The sequence below is a fragment of the Xiphophorus hellerii genome, chromosome 6 (assembly GCF_003331165.1).
Source record: "Xiphophorus hellerii strain 12219 chromosome 6, Xiphophorus_hellerii-4.1, whole genome shotgun sequence".
Classification (NCBI taxonomy): domain Eukaryota; kingdom Metazoa; phylum Chordata; class Actinopteri; order Cyprinodontiformes; family Poeciliidae; genus Xiphophorus; species Xiphophorus hellerii.
Window position 1 is genome coordinate 5,507,033 of NC_045677.1, and position 18,379 is coordinate 5,525,411.

General features: G+C 41.7%; 1 protein-coding gene across 5 annotated transcripts in view; it reads left to right on the forward strand.

Moving 5' to 3' along the window:
- LOC116721126 (SH3-containing GRB2-like protein 3-interacting protein 1) overlaps nucleotides 1–18,379 on the forward strand; it is a 52,194-nt gene that overhangs the window by 14,825 nt on the left and 18,990 nt on the right. Inside the window, exons 1-7 of one of the 5 annotated variants that reach the window (XM_032564652.1) lie at nucleotides 7,042–10,438; nucleotides 12,501–12,988; nucleotides 13,096–13,134; nucleotides 17,226–17,289; nucleotides 17,605–17,650; nucleotides 17,975–18,031; nucleotides 18,313–18,370. In XM_032564652.1, coding sequence (XP_032420543.1) covers nucleotides 13,125–13,134; nucleotides 17,226–17,289; nucleotides 17,605–17,650; nucleotides 17,975–18,031; nucleotides 18,313–18,370 — 235 coding nt within the window. In that variant the 5' untranslated portion in view covers nucleotides 7,042–10,438; nucleotides 12,501–12,988; nucleotides 13,096–13,124. Of the gene's footprint in view, nucleotides 1–7,040; nucleotides 10,439–12,500; nucleotides 13,135–17,225; nucleotides 17,290–17,604; nucleotides 17,651–17,974; nucleotides 18,032–18,312; nucleotides 18,371–18,379 lie in introns of those variants that run through there. The other 4 variants (XM_032564650.1, XM_032564653.1, XM_032564654.1 and 1 more) reach the window with 4 other exon arrangements.

Sequence of the window (18,379 nt, forward strand, 5' to 3'; positions counted from 1 at the left end):
CCGCAAAACTCTATCAGTCATGTTATGAGTCAGCGAGTTTGTCACACGTCCATAAAGACCTTGTACACAGCTATGTTTGAACCTCTTAGCTGCCATGATGACACACAGTATCCTAACGAACCCATTGACCTACATCTACGTGTTTTGAGAGCGACAGTTAAGGAGTTAACAGGAAGGGACTGTCCCAAAACTGTTGCCACTAATTTGGGAACTTGAAATTGTCCCAAATGTCTAGGTTTGCTGAAACATTAGTTCTCCCTTTTATTGGAACCTTTTATTTGACTCAGTTAAGTCAGACCAGACTCAAATCCAGACTCCTCCATCTTCTGGCCTCTATATTCTGGCAGTGGCAAGCTTTATACCACTGCATCCAACACTTATATGGCATTTTATGATAGATGTATGGATGGACCGGAACACGTACGGCCATCGATGCCCATTCCATGAAGTTCTCTACACACTATTCTGGCAAAAAAACAGCCCATTGTTCTACACTACTGACTTCGTACAGAGTGTCTGGATTCTCGACTACTGAGAAGCAATTGCTTCCTGGAGGCGTGGACTATGTTGAAGTCTTACATTTTTCACAATTGCTAACGTTTGCTCGTGACATACGTAATGCACCAGTTTGACGCCATCGAGCTTACCGTAAATTGCCTGCGGTGTAAACAGCCAACTCCCACTGCGAAGACAGAAGTACAGATCTGAACAAGATGGCTGTTAATGTTAATTCAAAATTTGGAAGCGTGTCCAACACGGACTGGACGGATTTGTTCACTTCCTCTGCGGCCATTTCTAAAGCTACAGGCAGACTGTGATTCTAAAACAGCTCAGAAAATCGACGTCAAAACTTCTTCTGTTTGCTTATTGGTCCGGTTGAACATTAGCAGAGAGAATCCAAGTCAAAGAAAAAAAAGCCCAGACTGTGCGAGACTAAAATTGAACAAAATTAAGTTGTAAGGCAATGGCCAGGATACTACACACTGATCTTTAGCTAATCTGAAAGACACATAAAGTTTGGCGGCCTGTAGCTATTGAAAGACCTCGGTGCTCTATGCATCCGCTTTTTATATTTCACACTGCCTACCACTTCATGGCTGAGTTACTATCATTCCCAATCATTTCCACTTTGTGATAATACGACCTAGACTTGACTGTGGAGTATACAGCAAAGAACTCACTGACGAAGGTCTTTGTGTTACCGGTTATGGAGACTGGCGATGAGGTACGCCACAGTTTTAATGCATCCAACCATTCCGACTGTTCAAAGTTGTTTTAATTAGCTGCTGGAGAAAGAGGTGGAGTGACAGGAGCCTTTTCTGGCTCTACGGAACATAGTAGGTCAGCGCTGTCCCTTTCCAACCTTTAGCTGACGAAGGAACCTTTAGCAGGTTGAAGAAAATGTTAAGAAAACATCAAATTTTGGATGCTTGGATTTTTTGTTCCTAGCACTAAAAGGACAGAATGTCCAACAAATAGTCACCAGAATGTCTTTTGATTTTGACTGTATCCCTGTAAAAAGTGGGGGAAAAAAAAGTTTGCTTTATGAGCTGCACTTTTTTTTTTCAATCCCAGCAGTCTTGTGATTGCTTTATGTTCACAGTTCATTTCTATATATGTTTCCATGCTCAGATCTTCAACTAACAGTGTTAGCATTCGTGCTTTAGCATAAAAACATGACATTTAAGAGTAATCTACTGTGAAACACGACGTCTGTGATGCAGTACGTTGCGGTGGTGCAAAAAGAAAATCGTCTGCTCTGCTCTTTTAAATTTGTGGCAAGATAGAATAAGAGGCAGGCTGCATAGAAGATTATAATTATCTAACTGGGTGAAACAATGGATCAAACTCACAGTTAAAAACAAACCGTGTGGGAAATAAAAAGGCTACAGCTGCAAGGGAAAATCCTTTTTAAGAGATATTTTTGGTCACTGGACAAAACATATTGTGTGTGACAATATGTCAGACATCTCAGTTTCACTCTGTTGGTTGCCCGCAATGAATAAGTCGGTCTGCATTTACTGTCTAAATTCCTATTCAGAACTCCAGTGACTCAATTACAGTCATCTAGTGGTCAAATAAAATACTTAATTTTAAAAAATTGCTCTATAATAGCAGCCAACTGGCATCTTAATTTAGCCTTATTTTTACGGTGCTACACTGTATGGCTTATTAATACAATATTAATGTTTGAATATGGTAATTGGTTTTCCAACACGAAACAAAATGGCAAAGAATTCGGTAACTAGATGTTCAAAACTAGCAAAGACTAACCCCAAAAGGTTGAGTCACTTCTGAGTGATGTGCTACTTTGTGTTATGCTTTTATTTGATATCACCAAAAAAATTATAAAAAAAAAACATAAAAAAATGGAAAGTTGAAGTTGTAATGCGAGAAAATGCGAAAAAGTTCAAAAGGGTATGAAAACTTTCACAATATGTTGTCTTCTTTGATCGTCACTAGAAACCTTTGAGGAATTTAACTGGATCTGGAGACCACCATGTTGGTGCAAAAACATCTGCTAACTAATGCATCTTTTTAGCATAACTGCATAGGTAGCTGGTCAAGTTACATTTCTAATGAAATTTGGTAGCGTAGCAGGCAGCTCGAGTGTACTCTTTCAGTCGGCCAACTGTTTTCCAGATTCCTCTAAAATCCCATTTAGCGCAGATAAAAACGACCTCCATTAATGGAGCCGATCCTGTTTATTCATCTGGTGGAGTTAGAGCAAGCCGCTTGAAACTCTTAAGACCTCTTAAGCCCATATGACCACTTTGACAATTACACTCGTCACAGAGCGCCGGCTTTTATCAACAGTGGAAACGTCAAGAGGTAATCGGGTCACAAACAGGCCCGTACTCTGGGCGCCAGCCAGCGCATCCCGGTGGGATGTTGAGGAGAAAGCGGAAGCGACCGGGCGAACGCTGTGACTGGCGACGGAGCAAGCCGGGAGGCGAGCCCGGTTGCGACAAAAGGAATCCCTAACATCACGAGGCTTGTTTATGTTGCATGTCTGGGCCTTCTCCCTTTGATTACGCTCGTCGTGTGCAAATTTATGTTACCCGCAGAGATTCTTCCTTGTGCTATTTTGGCGGAGTCTGTAGCTCGCGGGCTCGTCTCAGCTGCGTCTTGCCTACTCTCTATCCAGCATGCGCGCCTCGCTCTTCCTTTCTGTGTCTTTCCCTCCCGACCGCCGTGGCCACATTGCCACTCTCAGTTTTCCATGGCCTCACATTCCTGTGTGCTCTGCAAACTAAAGTAAATGAACACAATCCGGAAATAGTGTTCCAGCCAGCAATGGTGGGAAGGAAAATCCCTTGGCTTGGTGCTTGCAGGAGGGTGGGAGAAACAGTGATAGAAGCCATTCACATTTCGCTCAAAGTGTATCCCTATTTTTTAGTTCTAAGTCCTTGCACTGGATTTCTTATGTAAAGCCTTATGTCTGAAAGAAAACCCTTTAAAACAAAACCCTTTAAAACTTGATTAGCAAAAGTTTCCATGTTTAGAAAGTTTGTAACTACATGGCCTGGCATGTAGTTGTCATGCCAGGCCACTAGATGGCGCTGTGATGTTAGCATGTCATCGAAGCACATGGGCTTTTGACTTTAGTTTCCACCTCACTGTACATAGCAACACGTCTCCCCATGGACGCTTTGCATATGTAGCATATTCTTTATCAGAAATTGTGCTAAACTGAACAGGTCGAGTAGGATGGTGTATTAGAAAAAAAAGGAGTACATTTCTGCCAAAAAATCTCTGAAATTTTCTAGAAAAACAAGGAAATTTCTGAGTTCAAAAAGTCCAAAAATTGCAAAAAGAAGAGAACAACAACTCTGAAATACAAAAACAGGAAATTTGAGTTTCAGAAGTCAAAAAATTCCAAAAGTTTTTTGCTCAAAAATTTCTGAGATGAATCTCAAAATTTGAGTTAGTTTTTTTTTCTTTTTTAGCAACTTTTCAACTATTCAAACTCCAAAACTTCTTAGTTTTTTTCTTTCATTTTCTGAGATTAGTCTCAACATTTCTGTATAGGTTTTAAATTATTTTCTAAAAAAATTCATCTCAAAATTTCTGACTTTTATGGCGTAAATGTACTCCTTATTTTTTTCATGGTTAGCATTGGGGTTTTTTTGCGCCGTGGGGGGAGTTACAGATAAGCTCCACTCTGAGACCTGGTTCCAAAAGGTTTTGATGTGAGAGACTCCGGTCACTGGAGTCGTGTAAACAAGCGGCTGGATTGCGACGAAAACGTTAAGGTTTAACTCAACAGTGGCTCCATGTAAACGGGGCCCTTAAGCTTAGAAACTGCACAAACAAAGCAGTCAATACTAGACGCTTAACAATTTGATGGCAGAGGTTAGCTTATCTTTAGCCTAAGCAGCCAAAGATCAGCACTGAACAGGGAAAATGTCTCATAGGAAGCCGGTGTTATGGAAAAATTAAACTCGAGGAGCTGGAGCGACACTGTCTGGACGGGGCCTGGAGCTTCGGCAGATAGAGGAGGGCGAAGACAGGAGGCTCACCGGCAGGTTAAAAGCGGGGTCAGCTCTATGTTATCAGGGCTTTAGCTGGATACCTCTCCACGGTCGCCAGTCACAATCAGGGTGCAGCGAGCGCAAGGAGAGGTCTGGCAGACAGACATCCTCAGGAAACGTTCGTGTGCAACGGCCTCTCCGCCAAGGTGGTGAAAATGTTCCACCGTCATTCGTCAGAGGATGTGGCTGAGGGTAGGGGGAGTGGGGTCAACGGCGACATTACAGTTATAGGCAGAAACATTAAATTTACTTTGGCAGGAACGTCTCCGAAGGTCGACTTGCAGATTACTAAATGAGCTAATTCTGGTTGCCTGTTAAACAACCAGCTCATTGTTTTTGTTTTTTTTTTTGTTCTTTGCAAGGGAAGGATAGTCTGCGTGAGTGAGACTCAGAGAACAGTGTGTAACATGATATGTGGAGCTGCGCAACCGCTAGATCAGTAAAATTGGAATCCAGAGTGACTGTAATTTGGGAGAGAGCTGGTTAACCACTCCTTATAATGGATGGTGTTTCTGTTTAGCCTAAGGCGTTGGAGCTGAGGTCATATGCAAACAAGGCAGGTCAGGTTCTCGATCTGGTTCACAGCAGAATACTCCGACACTGAAGTCTGCTCCTCAGACTATATATATATTGTTTTTATTACGATGTTTCTGTTTTGTGTATTCCTGAATGCTAACAGCAAAACTAGATGCTGTGAGAAAGTCAGTTTTTGAAAAAAAAAAAACAAGGCATGCACAAGTCTTCTTCAGAAGAAGGTTACTAAACCCATTTGGCCAAAATAGTAATAATTTTCTTTTGACGGTCTTTTGACCAAGAAGGTCGAAAGACCATCCAAACCAGCCTGGCCCTACGTGAAAAAGTAAGTTCTTAATCTTGAATTAACTGTGATTCTCAACATTTTTGTTTTGGACGGCTGAGTTTGATTTTTCTGACAGACCCTGCAGGATCAAGAAATCACATAAACCTGTCTAAAAGTGTGAAGCAGGGAATAAACCCTGAAAGCACTATGTCTTCATCTGAAGGGATTCAAGAATGTCTCACAAACAAAGGTTTTGACATCTACCTATCTGATCCTTTTCTGTTGTTCTGTACCCATGAGTTCAGCTGAAGGCCTTTAGAAACATCTGAATTTACGTAGGACCTTCCCAGTGATACTGACATCTCAGAGCACTTTAAGCTACACCCACATTCATGTCCCATTCACGCTCACCAATATGCAGATCAGTAAGCAACTTGGGGTTGATTGCCTTGCCCACGTGTCGATGTGCCAGGGGCACGTTGATACGTGACATATGGAAGCTGGAATCATACCTACAACCTTCCGATTGTAAGAAAACTACTCTAACACTGAACCACAGTCATCCCAAGACCTTGTTATCTCGGGAAAGACCTTCCTACAGAGATCAGTGTCTGGCCCTCCTACAGACAAACCACTGATGTGAGAATGAACCAGCTTCTCATTTCTTACAGTCTGAACATGACGCAAGTAACAAGAGACAAGTGACAAACGTCTCAGATCAAAATGCAAGTGAAACATTTTAGATTCTAAGATAGGTGGTTATTACTTTTCTAATATTACATGAAAGTTTTGTAAGAAAATCATATTACAAGTAGGGAACCTGAAAAACCTAGGTGCGATGCTACTTCACATGCTGTTGGCTGGCATTAGCAAAACGAACAATACAGGAGCTCCATTCATTTTCCTTGACCCTGATTGACTGTACCCTTAAGAGCAGAGATAAGGAAGACTGTATTAGCTTCTGTGGTAATCCCAAGATGGCTTCATATTGATGCATATTAAAGGTATCATTGGTGTGTTAACTGTTAAATAGACAGAAGTGTTTTTTTTAGGGAAAGTCTCAGGTATTAACCCTGGAGTCCACTGTACCACTGAAGTTGAAGAACCAATCAAGTAATATTTAGGTTAAAATGTATGCTTTATAAACAAAGTATATTTGCCAATATATTCCATGTCTACAACATTTCATATGTGCAACATGCATACTGTATACTAAACTTGAGGTTGGTTGGTGACCTCTGACCTGGAATTCCAAGTTTACCAGGCATTCTTGTATTTCCGACTGGGAACTTGGAAGATGTGAGTTCTGAATGCAAACAGAATGCACCTTGATTAGACTTTCATGGACAAACAATTAACTCAATATATAACACTGTTTAAATATTACATGTGTAGTGATACAATGCTGTATAACAAGGTCAATATCGGAGGGTTAACAGCTTTTCTTCAAACAAGAAAACCAGTTTGTTCAAGGTTAGCCGTTTTACAGGCCAAGTAGTTAGCTCAAGCTACTGCTAGCCATGTCCGACATGCTCAACTGGTCGTTCTAAAACTTGCTCTGGTCCTTTCTCCAACCCATATTCATATTCCTGATCAAATTATCATGTAAGCAAGAACATTTTGGGAGTATTCCAAAACGCATAGTAGCGTACTAGGACTGTAACCATCTCTAAAAAGCAACAGTAAGCTAACATAGAAATCTAAAAAATGTGGTCTATGAAACTGATGCGGGGTTTCAAGTTATTTTATTGTTTCTGTTCAGGGAAACAAACAATTTGCCTATAGGACATGCACATGTAAATTTCCTGGAGATGATTTTAGCTTTAGTTCGACCCGTGTGTCCATTGTCACCGTCTTTACATTTTGTGAATGTTCCTTTGAAGGATTACATCATCCTTTTTTCTTTTTTTTTTGCTCCTTTTCTTCCCCTGGTGATTCTCAGTGCTGAGCCTTTTCTGCCCAGAGACAATTGGTTAATTCACCGGTGCATAACACCGCCACCTCCCGATCCACAGTTCCCATCGCGGACTGCGAGGCTGCTGTGTTTTTATTGGTGCGTTTGGGTTGTCATGGCATCTGACATCACATACCGCCATGATCGGATTACAGCGACGCTGCCAGCGAACTTCCACCACACAAACTATGTCATTTTCACAGCTCGTTAGGCAAATTTTTATTTTTATTCGCGGACGGAAAGTTCAGAGCACATGCAGGATTTTTAGATGTTGACGGCAAAACCCAAACTGGCTGGGTTAAACGCTGGTAAAAAAAAAAAAAATGAATAAAAAAAAAATGGGATGAGCATTTACAGGGTTGGCCTGCCATCTAGTGGTGGAAATACAGAAGGAAAACCAGATCTTTCCTTTGGAGCGTAATTAATGTCGACTTTCAGGTGCTGTAAACGGACATTTTGCATGCTAATGTGATAGTTAGCTAGTTGGAAAGAGTTTCATATGTCCTAAATATTCTCAGCCCACACAAACGAGAGACCAAAATGCTAAAAAAAAGAGAAAAAAAGTCAGAAACACAGATGGCAAAGAGAGCAAAAATTAAAATAGCACAACTGAGATTGTCATTATACTATTATTATGCCGTCATAAGATAATGTTGTGTAGCGGCAGTCAGTGTTATGTTTCAGTGACCAGATCTGCTTCAAGACAGTCAAATGAGTTTTTGTATGAAACCTTTGGTACAATTAAGATCCTCGACTTATTCTTCTCCTTTAATGTTTTTATTTATTTTTTGCTTGTACAAAGAAGTTTTGGAACTTCCAAGTAGTTTCTGACATGATTTAAAATCTAGCAAAAATTCACGAATAAAACCAAAGACTAAATATTCAAACAAGAAAACAGTAAAATTCACATGCATGCAATTTCTCACCTCTCCAGAGCTGAATGGTTTGGTGAAATGGTTGGATTGTGTGATGCTGAAGATCAAACAAGCAGTCTGACCCAGACCTTTGGTAAAATTTTTTGGAATCTGCCATCTGCCCTCTTAAAGCCAACCAATTGAATATATGATAATGGAGGACATTCTTGACATGGAGGTACTGAAATTATGTTTTGAATTTCAGGTTGTTGTTTTTTTTTTTAGAGCCTGTTTGTGACGCTCGTTGGGCTTCAGGGTGACCTCATCATCCCCAGAGTCCAGGTAGGACTAATCATTTATTCGCCTATAGCTCCGTTTTCATTAACCACAAAATTGCGCAAATTAAAAATTCGAAAATAAATTCCTTTAATAGAAACACGGCAATTAAAAAACCAAACAATGGGAAAAACAAAAAAACCCCGCACGTTTTCCGATTAAAGGTTTTTTCTGCCTTTTTTAAATTGATGCAAAACCGCCACGGAAACTTTCTTCGCGCCACGCCACTCACGTGATCAACTGCAGAGCGTCACTACTGGCAAGAACGACGAAGAAGAACGAGGAAGGACTAGGAGGATGAAGGTTTGTGTTTGGGTTTTTTTCGGACACAGCGTGGTATAGTTCATGAAAATGTGTGTCATTTGAAAGTATTGAATCTCCCATTTCCCAAAAAATCTTGTCGGTCCAACCCCTGAATAAGCCACCTGACTGTAATGGTAATGGCTGCCATGATTTTTAACGACTTGTCACGTGAACAAGCGTAATCCCGTGATTTTAATTAAATTTCTTAATTACTGGAAACACTGCAGTTGTGAAATAGTTTGCCCCCCCAAACATTAGCAGGTTATCGACATATTTGCGCACTTTTGCAGTGGAAAGGCAGCAACTATTGCTCCTAAATTCAGAGAGAGAGAGAAAAAAAATTGTCCTAATGATTTGTATTGGAAAAACTGACAAATCTGATAAAGTTGCAGAAATGAAGTAAATAATCTTTTTCTGGCTAACAAAGGCTAAGATAATAAAAACCCACCAGCACCCCTGCGGTATTATATTAATGCTAGAGGGTTTAACGTACTGTAAATCCACAGCTTCCCTCCCTGCTGGGACAGCACATTAGAACCTGTAGTCGTGAACTCTCCTCAGGCAACATTTACCTGACACACCAGCAGGAAAGCCATGTCGCCTTTCAGCCACCAGCAGGCACTCTGCATCTATCACAGCAAGCGGTCTTACAACCATAAAGTGTAGAGCTTATGTTTTCAGTATGAAAACTCAGTATGCCGTCCTTTTGTCCCCCCAAAACAGAAGAGATCAAATGGGAATTTCTCCCCTTATAATTTAAAAATGATCAAGTTGATCAATTTCCTTCTTTAATTAACCCAGTAAATCAGGTCAGTTGTGTTTACGTGAATGGGGCTGACGTGGTTTGGTAGCCTTGACTAAAAATACTACAGCTTTACTGTGTCCCTGAATTTATTCCCACTTAAAACTAGAAAGGTTCAATAAAACTGAATACAGTCAGAGAAAACAGTGGTCACTCACACTTTCTCGGGATTATCTTACAATAAGTACAACGCAAAGTACTTGCTACTGCTTTTCTGCGTAGAACCACGTTTATCAAGACAACAGCTTTTGCTTCGTTTATTAAACTTGGCTAAATGGAGGAATCATTTTTGAAAAAGTGACCCGTGGTTGTTCCAATAACTGAGAATGAATTTGTTCAAACGAGCCCAAAATGACGTGAAAACTAGATGCCTTTCTCTTAATACTTCAAACATGGAAAATCCCTTTTAAGTTTTGGATCTACTACAAATGACATCCGCTTCCAACAAAAATCAAGCAAAAAAAAAAAAGAAGAAAGGAAGGACTCCTTTACGTGCTTGATTTTAGTTTTATATTTACTTCCTTGTCCTGCGCGAACTTTTGAGTCGACGATTTTGGCCCACGTGTCAAAACGTTTTTACACCCCTTGTAGATTGTTTCATATGTTGCAGTCACTCATTCATCAACATTCATAAGATGCTCATTTTTTAAGGGTTGTCCTCTATTTTGTTATTATTTTTTTATGTATTTCTGTCATGCAATACATAACACAGCTTGATTTTACACGAACTGTTTCGATGAAGGGACGTCCTGCTACTCGCATCCTGTAATCCTTTGCTGCCGCGACCTCTGACCCCTGGGTGGTTTCTTGCGTAAGACAGAAAGCACACAGGAACACACCCTGGCCTCTTGCTAGGTAAGCTCATTAGCAACTATTGCTGGACGCTCATGCTAGCAGCGGGACCCAGAAATAGACCTTTCTGTTGACAACTAGATCAGGACCGCCGTGGTCACGTTCCGGGCTTCGTTTTTTTTTTTTTTACCCGTCGTTCAGCGGCTTCAGGTTGTGAGACTTTTGCATTGACATGTAGTTGTAGGAAATAACATTTACAGATCAGCATCTTCAGCTGCAGTGAGGTCATCCGCACGAGAGATCACGACCAACACAGAGGAAACAACCAAATGTTTTCTCGTCTTTAAAATTTCATGACTGCTGCCACAGAAATGTCAACTCCCACGGCGACGCGCCGCAGGCCTTCCTTGAACTACCTTCTTCCTCCAACCGACTTTTAAATCTGCAAAATATTTTTAGCTGATTACATCTTTGCTGTTGTGTTGCGCTGCTGCACATGTCGCATAGAGTCGAGGGGAAAAAAAAAAAAAAGGTCTGTCCTCTGCCACTCCCTTTTCCTTCTGGGCTAAAGTGAGAGGATGCAATAATTATAGCTGTCAGTTTTTGTCCTGCTGTGGTTGAATTGCTGTTGCTGTTTTGCTGCATAGAGTCCAAACAGCAGAAATACTTTTAAGAGGATTTTTAAGATTTTTCTTAGGTTAGGTTGTGTGAAGGTACTATCAGGAGTAGTTCCCTTTCCTGTTGACTGTGGTAGAAAGATTTTAAAGTGTCTTCAAAGCACAAAGTGCCATTTTACAGCTCAGTTGAGCAACTGTTATCTTCAGTTGTTATGAAAATGCTACATATATCAAATATGCCTTAAAAGAAATTTGACTTTGTGATTTAATGCGCTGAAATTGGGCCTCTGTCTCTTTGAGAAACTATTGCTCTTTCTGAAACTCCACCTTCAGGAAGTCATCACAACATGTCTATTAATCCTTTAACAACGTTTCCAGCAGCGTTTCACTGAGAAGCAGCTCCTATAATGAGCTCAGCAGATGCTCAGTTCCGCCAGGTGTTTGCTGATTGCTGCTGGCTAGTCTGAAGAAGCTGAGTGTGTGAGTCTCAGAGGTGGGGTGCTCTGTGAGGCGGAAACTCAGAGGCTTGGAAACTGCAGCTGAAGTTGAAAATCCAAGTCATCTTGAATTTTTAATAGTTCCGCAAGTAAATGTAACTAGTTACTACCTAACTCTGACCATCTGTCAAAGTAAATAAAGCTGAAGCACAATTGGACCCTTCAACATGAAAATGTCCCAAAACATCCTACTGTAGTAAATCTGCCAAAGACAGAATCAGAATTAAGAAACAAAACGTCTTGGGCCTAGTCAAAGCCCAGAGCCTGTATGGGCTGCCCTCAATTGGGCTTCATATAAAAGAAACCCGTGGGACAATCTTTCTTCAGACGGATGTCAGAGACTTTTAGTTGGCACAAGGACTGTCTCGCTAAATTTGTTAAAGCTGCAATATGTAACTTTCATAAAGAATATGTTTTTTTTTTACATATTTGTTGAAACTGTCACTAAGTTGACAGTTTGATACAAGACGGGTAATCTTCTCCTAGTGCAAACTAGAACTGTGAATGCTCATTCTAGTTAGCATGAGCATAACTAGCATGCTGACGGCGGAAAAACAGTTTTCCCGTAATCATAAGTCGTTTCTCCGCCATTAGCACATTTAGCAGCACGTTCACAGGAAAGATATACAGCACTAAGCCCCTCCTCCTGGCTCTGATTGGTTGCTTTTGTTTGGGCATTTCATCAGATGGCAGCAACAGCTCCGGGAGGAGGTGGAGGAGATTGATCTTCTCACAGATTATCTGTCTCATAACAAACCGTCACGACATGGTGACTGTCTGAACAAATACACACACATATTCTTTATAAAAGTTACATACTGCAGCTTTAAAGTGCCATTTTTTCCTTGCCATGCATTTTTGTTTCTCTATTTTATTTTAGAAGTTAAACAAAGTTAATACATTGCGATTAAATCCTTGTCTTTGCCAGAGATGCATTCCTTCAGTAGACATTTAAATGTCCACTACAAGCTGAGATCTTTTCTTTCTTTTCTTTTTTTTTTTTTCACACAGTGTGCATGCAGCTGAGTGTGCGCTCAAGGCAAGGAAAGACAGCGCCAACTAACCGAGGCATTAGAGGACAGCGGCCTGCCATGTGACCGTGCTTTCAGGGATTGGCTCACTGCAGATGTGACATCACAGAGCTTCCTCCTCCTTCTCCCACTCTTCCTCTGCCTCTCTCTGCCCATCTAGCTCTCTGTACCGCTCTCTCTTCCTCCTCAGCATCCCACCGCCCCTCACCCCCCTCCTCACCCCTTCACAGAGATGGCGTGTGTCGATGCTGCTCAGGCGTCCGGGGCCTAGTGCACTCAGGGAGGACACTCCCCTCCCCTCCGTTCCTCCTGCTGTCCCCTGCATTCGGAGTGTTTGCTCCCTCGGTCTGTCTTCTTGCTCGTGGTCCTCCAAGTGTGTCGCCGTTTGTTGTCGTTCCTCCCTTGTGCGAGCCCGGCCCTCTCGAGGGTGGAAGAAATCAACATCGTGCTTCACAGCGGTGGAGGGAGGTGGGATGAGCTGTGCACAATTAGCCATGCCCTGCCCAGGCTCCGTTTTGACCGCCTAGATCTTTCTTCTTCTTCTTCTTCTTCTTCTGTCCACGTGTGCACCCCAGAGGGCGACATAGGATGAAAATCTGCGACTATGATGCAAGGTAAACGTTCCGCGCAGCGCTTCTTTCTCTCGCAGTTCTCGCCACGTCCCCCTCTTGCCCTCTCGTGTCCCGCTGGGTCATTAAAGCTAGTGAATCCGTTGGTGTGATCTGTCGTGCTGCGCCGAGTGAAGGAGGTATGTGCATGACCGGTTTAGCACCATGGCTGCAGCAGTGCGTGAGTGTGACATTGCGTGTGTGTGTGTGTGTGTGTGACAGGTCTACAGAGAGGGCAGCAGTGTGATGTAGGTTTAGCGCGTTTCCTTTTGCACTGCTGTTTTTGTATGTTTTAAGACGGTACGTCCGCCTTGTAGAGAACCGATAAACAGGATGCTCTGGTTTCAGACTGTCTGGTTTCCGTGTCAACATCAGTTGATAGATGGATATAATCCGGTTTGCCATATGCAGAGAGTTTTGCCATGCACTTCCAGCCGCCTGGTGATGGAAGGTGGCTAATATTAGCAAAAGGCCTGCAGTCATCCTGCTATGATGATGTGCTCACTTGTCATGTGGGAATCCGCACTCAACACAGACGTCTGCAAATTCATCGCTGTTCCATAGTCCCGGAAGAGTATTGAACTATTTCCGCAATTTTTCAAGTTACAACTGCAGACTTAATGCTGCAGTATGTAAAAGTTTTATTAAAGAAACGTTTTTTTACACGTTATTTAGCTTTCTGTCTTGACAGAATAATATCAGACAGGTAATCTGTGAAAAGATCAATCTCCTCCACATTCTCCCTGAGCTACAACAGCCGTCAGAAGAAATGGACAGCTCCCGACCAAAACCAACCAATCAGAGCCAGGAGGAGGGCCTTTGCGCTGTCAGTCATTTTTGTGAATGCGCTGCTAAATGTGCTAAAACCGGAGAAACAGGAAAAGATCATACAGGAAAAGAGTTTATCCGCCGTCGTCTGTGGAAACGCTAACTAGTGTTAGCATTCACAACAGGCTTTGCTGATGGGGAGAAGCTGTATCATAGCATTACTGAAATAAACTTGGAGCTTATCTGGTTTTATTTGTCATTAAAGGACTACCTAAATCATAATTGTTTCCAACCTGTGCCAGAAGCACAGTGGATGCCAAAGTTATGACCTCTGATTATTTTTTTCCTCTAAGAAACAGTAGTGGGTTTGGTAGCTGCTCAGTTTTCTTCTATCCTGGGCTGTGGTTGGAAATTATTCTGTTCTGGGAATCAAGTTGAACTTTTGTAGAGATATGTACTGGTGAAACAAAGAAGTATCTTTAATACTATATTATCTGAAAGATGAGTAAGTGATGGACATCTCTGAAAGGTCTGACGATATTTTCATGCGGAGCACTAGCACTGAAGTGCTAGGCTAACGCTAGGATGTTTGCTCTTGGCTTTGATAGGACTCTTTGATCGTATATTTCAGAGCAGCTCCATGAAATCATGTGCGAACAAAACTTACAAAACTCCTGTAAGAACGTAGCACTTTGCTTTGAACTTTGTAAATGTTTAAGACGAGTTTTTCAGCTGCTGTGAGTCTCTATATTTTCTACAATACACAGCTCATCTGAGCAGAATGCAAAGAGCAATCAGACGGCAGACAGGAAACTTATGCCGTCAATACAGTCTCTCGTTTGCAGCGGTAAGGGGTGATAAAAAGCACCCAGTTTCCTTATAGCAGCCAAACAATGTGAACAGCCTGTGTAGGAAGTACACAGAAGAATAGTTGACTATATACATAAAAAAAAGTTTGCAGAAATTGTGGCAGCAACACTTGCTGGCTGATGCTCTGCTGCCTCCAGTAGGTCCAGACTCAAATGAAGGTCATATCGGTTAACAATGCAGAAAAGATGAACTAAAATGCCCCTTTTTTAAAAAATGAAAACAAATCCTCCATGAAGACAAGAATGCGAGTGAGTCAGAGGTTTGCCCTCTTTTATCCTAAGACAGAGAGTAGTGCAAACTGCTTTAACACGTCAAGTTTCAACTTACTTTTTGTTTTGGCTGTGTCTGCAAAAAGCAAAAGCAGCATTAATTGAAAGGTTAATGTAGGAAATGTTGCCGTTTGCATTTAGCATAAAGTCATTTGTTGGACGAAATAATCAGTGTTTAGTCTATGCTGTGCAGTTCAAAGCGAACCTAAAGCATTACGTTTCATCATTCCCAGAACTTCCGTCTATAAAAGAAAAGCCAATAAAACGAAATCAGATATGAACAATTTTACTATAAAATTAAGCGTCAGATCTAAAATGTACTGAGACAAGACGATGCAAAAAAAACCAACAAAAAAGCAAAGTATGTCTCATCCAAACTGGCATAAAGGACACCCTTACTCAAGTGTATTTATAGATTCTTAATGTTTAATGAGCTTCTCCTCAGGCGAGCCTCATAAACGGGTTACCAAAACAAATCTTGCTGGAATACAAAGAGTGATCTGCATAGCTGTGTATTCAGCTATTGAACAACAGTGCTGAGAAACCAATCTTGTAAAGTGTTGTGTGTTTACTGTTGAGGTAAGGTTCACGGGGTGAGATGTTTCTGGCACTAATCTGATAAACAAAATGTCACACCACACCATGTCGTTCCGTATCACACTGCACCATACCATCCCCTGCCGCACCACACTTCATTACACCACACAATGTCATACCATACCACACCGCGTCGTACCATGTCATGCCATTCCATGCCATGCCACACCACACACATACCATGCCATAACGCAGTGGTTCCCAAAGATTTTCTGGGCCCCCCTATGAATTACAATAAAAATCCCCCCCCAAAACGAATCAACTGGGCACACACATCGTTCAACCATAAACCTACAGTACACACATATTTTGTTTTCAAACTCCACTGAAGTTTATTTCACACTTCAGGTTGGAACAAAACACACTACAAACCATCTTTACAGGGAAACACTTCTGTGTAACTTTTTTTTATTCCATTCATCCATACTGCTTCCCATTTCCCCCCTGCAATGGCACGGCGCCCCCCCTAGGGGGCGCGCCCCACACTTTGGGAACTACTGCCATAACGTAACATACTGTACTGTCCTGTACCATGTCATACCACACCACACACATCACACACACCATGCCATGTAATACCATGCCATATCAGGACATACCATACTTTATTTATAAGACTTTAAAATAACGCTTGGCTGACCAAAGCGCTGTACAACATAGACATAATCCAATAACCACAACATAATTTAAAAAAAACCACAAAATAAAAGCAATAAGTCATTCAATGTCCATCACCCACTGATTCAAAAGCCAATAATTAAAAATGAGTTTTCTTGCCTCGTTTGCAGAGGCAGTTCATTCCAGAGCAACTGTGAAGGAACAATTTCCCCCCCAAGTTTCAGCTACATTTTTTCCCGTCTCCATGTGTTTTCTGAAAGGGCCAATTAAATAAAGGTAGCAGAAATCAGCCCTCCTCTGTTGCGCCTTTGATGCACCAAGTGAGAGGCATGATTTAAATTTGAAGCATTTACTCAACCAACACCAGGCTTGCTGCAATAAATTCATCCGCCATCATTGGTACGGGGAGACTTCACATGCAGATTTTATGCATAGTGTTGACGTCGATGTCACATGACTCCTCCGGTCACATCCTGCATTGCCAGCCCTTTATTTTCTTAAGCATGGAGTTATGTGATTTATGAATGGTCAGATAGAGCTCAGAGGCGGCTCATTTTTGAAGGATCATGACTGAAACTTTTGGCTAAAGAGGCTACGGAAATCTGGATCTGCATCATTGCTCCTCTGTCATTCCTTGAGTACCTCTAGTGAACCCTTACTTGACCTCAGCGTCAGTTGTCTTTCTGTTTTATGTAGGAAATAAGGGGGTGGAATTGGACCATTACCATTTCAGTCTGTGCTGCGGCTTTCTCCACATAGCAAAGAGTCGATATCTTCATTTAAACAGACATATTGCCAAATGTGCATTTCCTCTTTTGTTTTCTGGAAAATGACATTCCTCCAAGGCTTGCTACACTGTTAATCCTGTTTATTTGCTGTCGAGTAGCTTTTATTGACAAGGCAATTGACTGAATATAAGGCACTCAAGCTGTAAATAATATTTATGATGACGTTCCTCTCCATTTCCTGCTTCAGGACTGAAAAAACGAACCAGGAAAGCCCTGGGCTTACGGAAGAAAGACAAGGACACGGATGCAACGTGAGTTCGCTCTGATGCCTCCATACTTGTGCTGCAGGGCCACTCTTTAAATACAGCCTAATAACTCAGACAACGAAGCAAAAATGACAAACTGAGGAACTTTTTAGACAACATCCAACATCCTTGTATAGGAAGTGTTTGCTAGATTTCAATATGCTAATACACAATACAACTAAAATATTTCAGAGTAGATATTTTTGCAAAGTGAGGAACATTTTGTAATTTGTCAAAAGTCAGGCGTTATTTACAAAGCATTCATTTTAGCAGGTTTGAATGTTTTTCTCCAGTGTAACTTATCTGTCCTATTTTAAACAGGAGCTCACCTGACAAAGAGGGAAGCGAAAGCGGAAAGAAAGGAAAAGTACGTACAAAGAATGCTTCCTATGTTTGTGGCCATAAACTAAATTTTAAAAAAAAAAGTCAGATTCTTAAATCTTTAAATCGTAAAACAAAGATTAAGCCAAAATGGAAGAAGAAGTATGAAAAAAATAAGCATATCGTTTATTATTGAATGTCTCCATTGATTTACTTTCAAACCTGATGCCGGCTCAACATGTCTGTCTCCGTCTCATCTGTGTGAAGAAGTTGGTTGCAGATGCGTTGTGCGATGTTGCAAACCTGCTTCACCTGTTTTCCATTCGCCTCGAGAGTAGTTTTAAAATAACCAACATTGCTTTTCTTTCAGAAAAAGGCCAATGGAGCTCCTAACGGCTTCTACGGGGAAATCGACTGGGACAGATATGTAAGTCTCCGCAGTGCACTCCTCGTTTGTCTACCCAGAATCCTCTGCTGTTTGCGCCTTCTGAAGCCGACACTCTGTAGCTCTGGGAATGAAATGGTGCCGGCGTTGCGTGTTGCGCGAGTCGGGCTTTTAAATTCGCTGTTTGAAGAGAGTTACGAGCTGAATGCTTTGGAGCTCGGCCAGCGAGCCGAACGTCTCGGGCAAGACGTCCGTGAAGCCTAACCTCCGTTTGCAACAGCGCCTCACTCTGCCTCTACCGCTCCGCTCTCTCTCTCTCGCAGGCCTCACCTGACGTCGACGAGGAGGGTTTCAGCCTGCGGCCCGGTGAGGGAGAGGATGATATCCTTT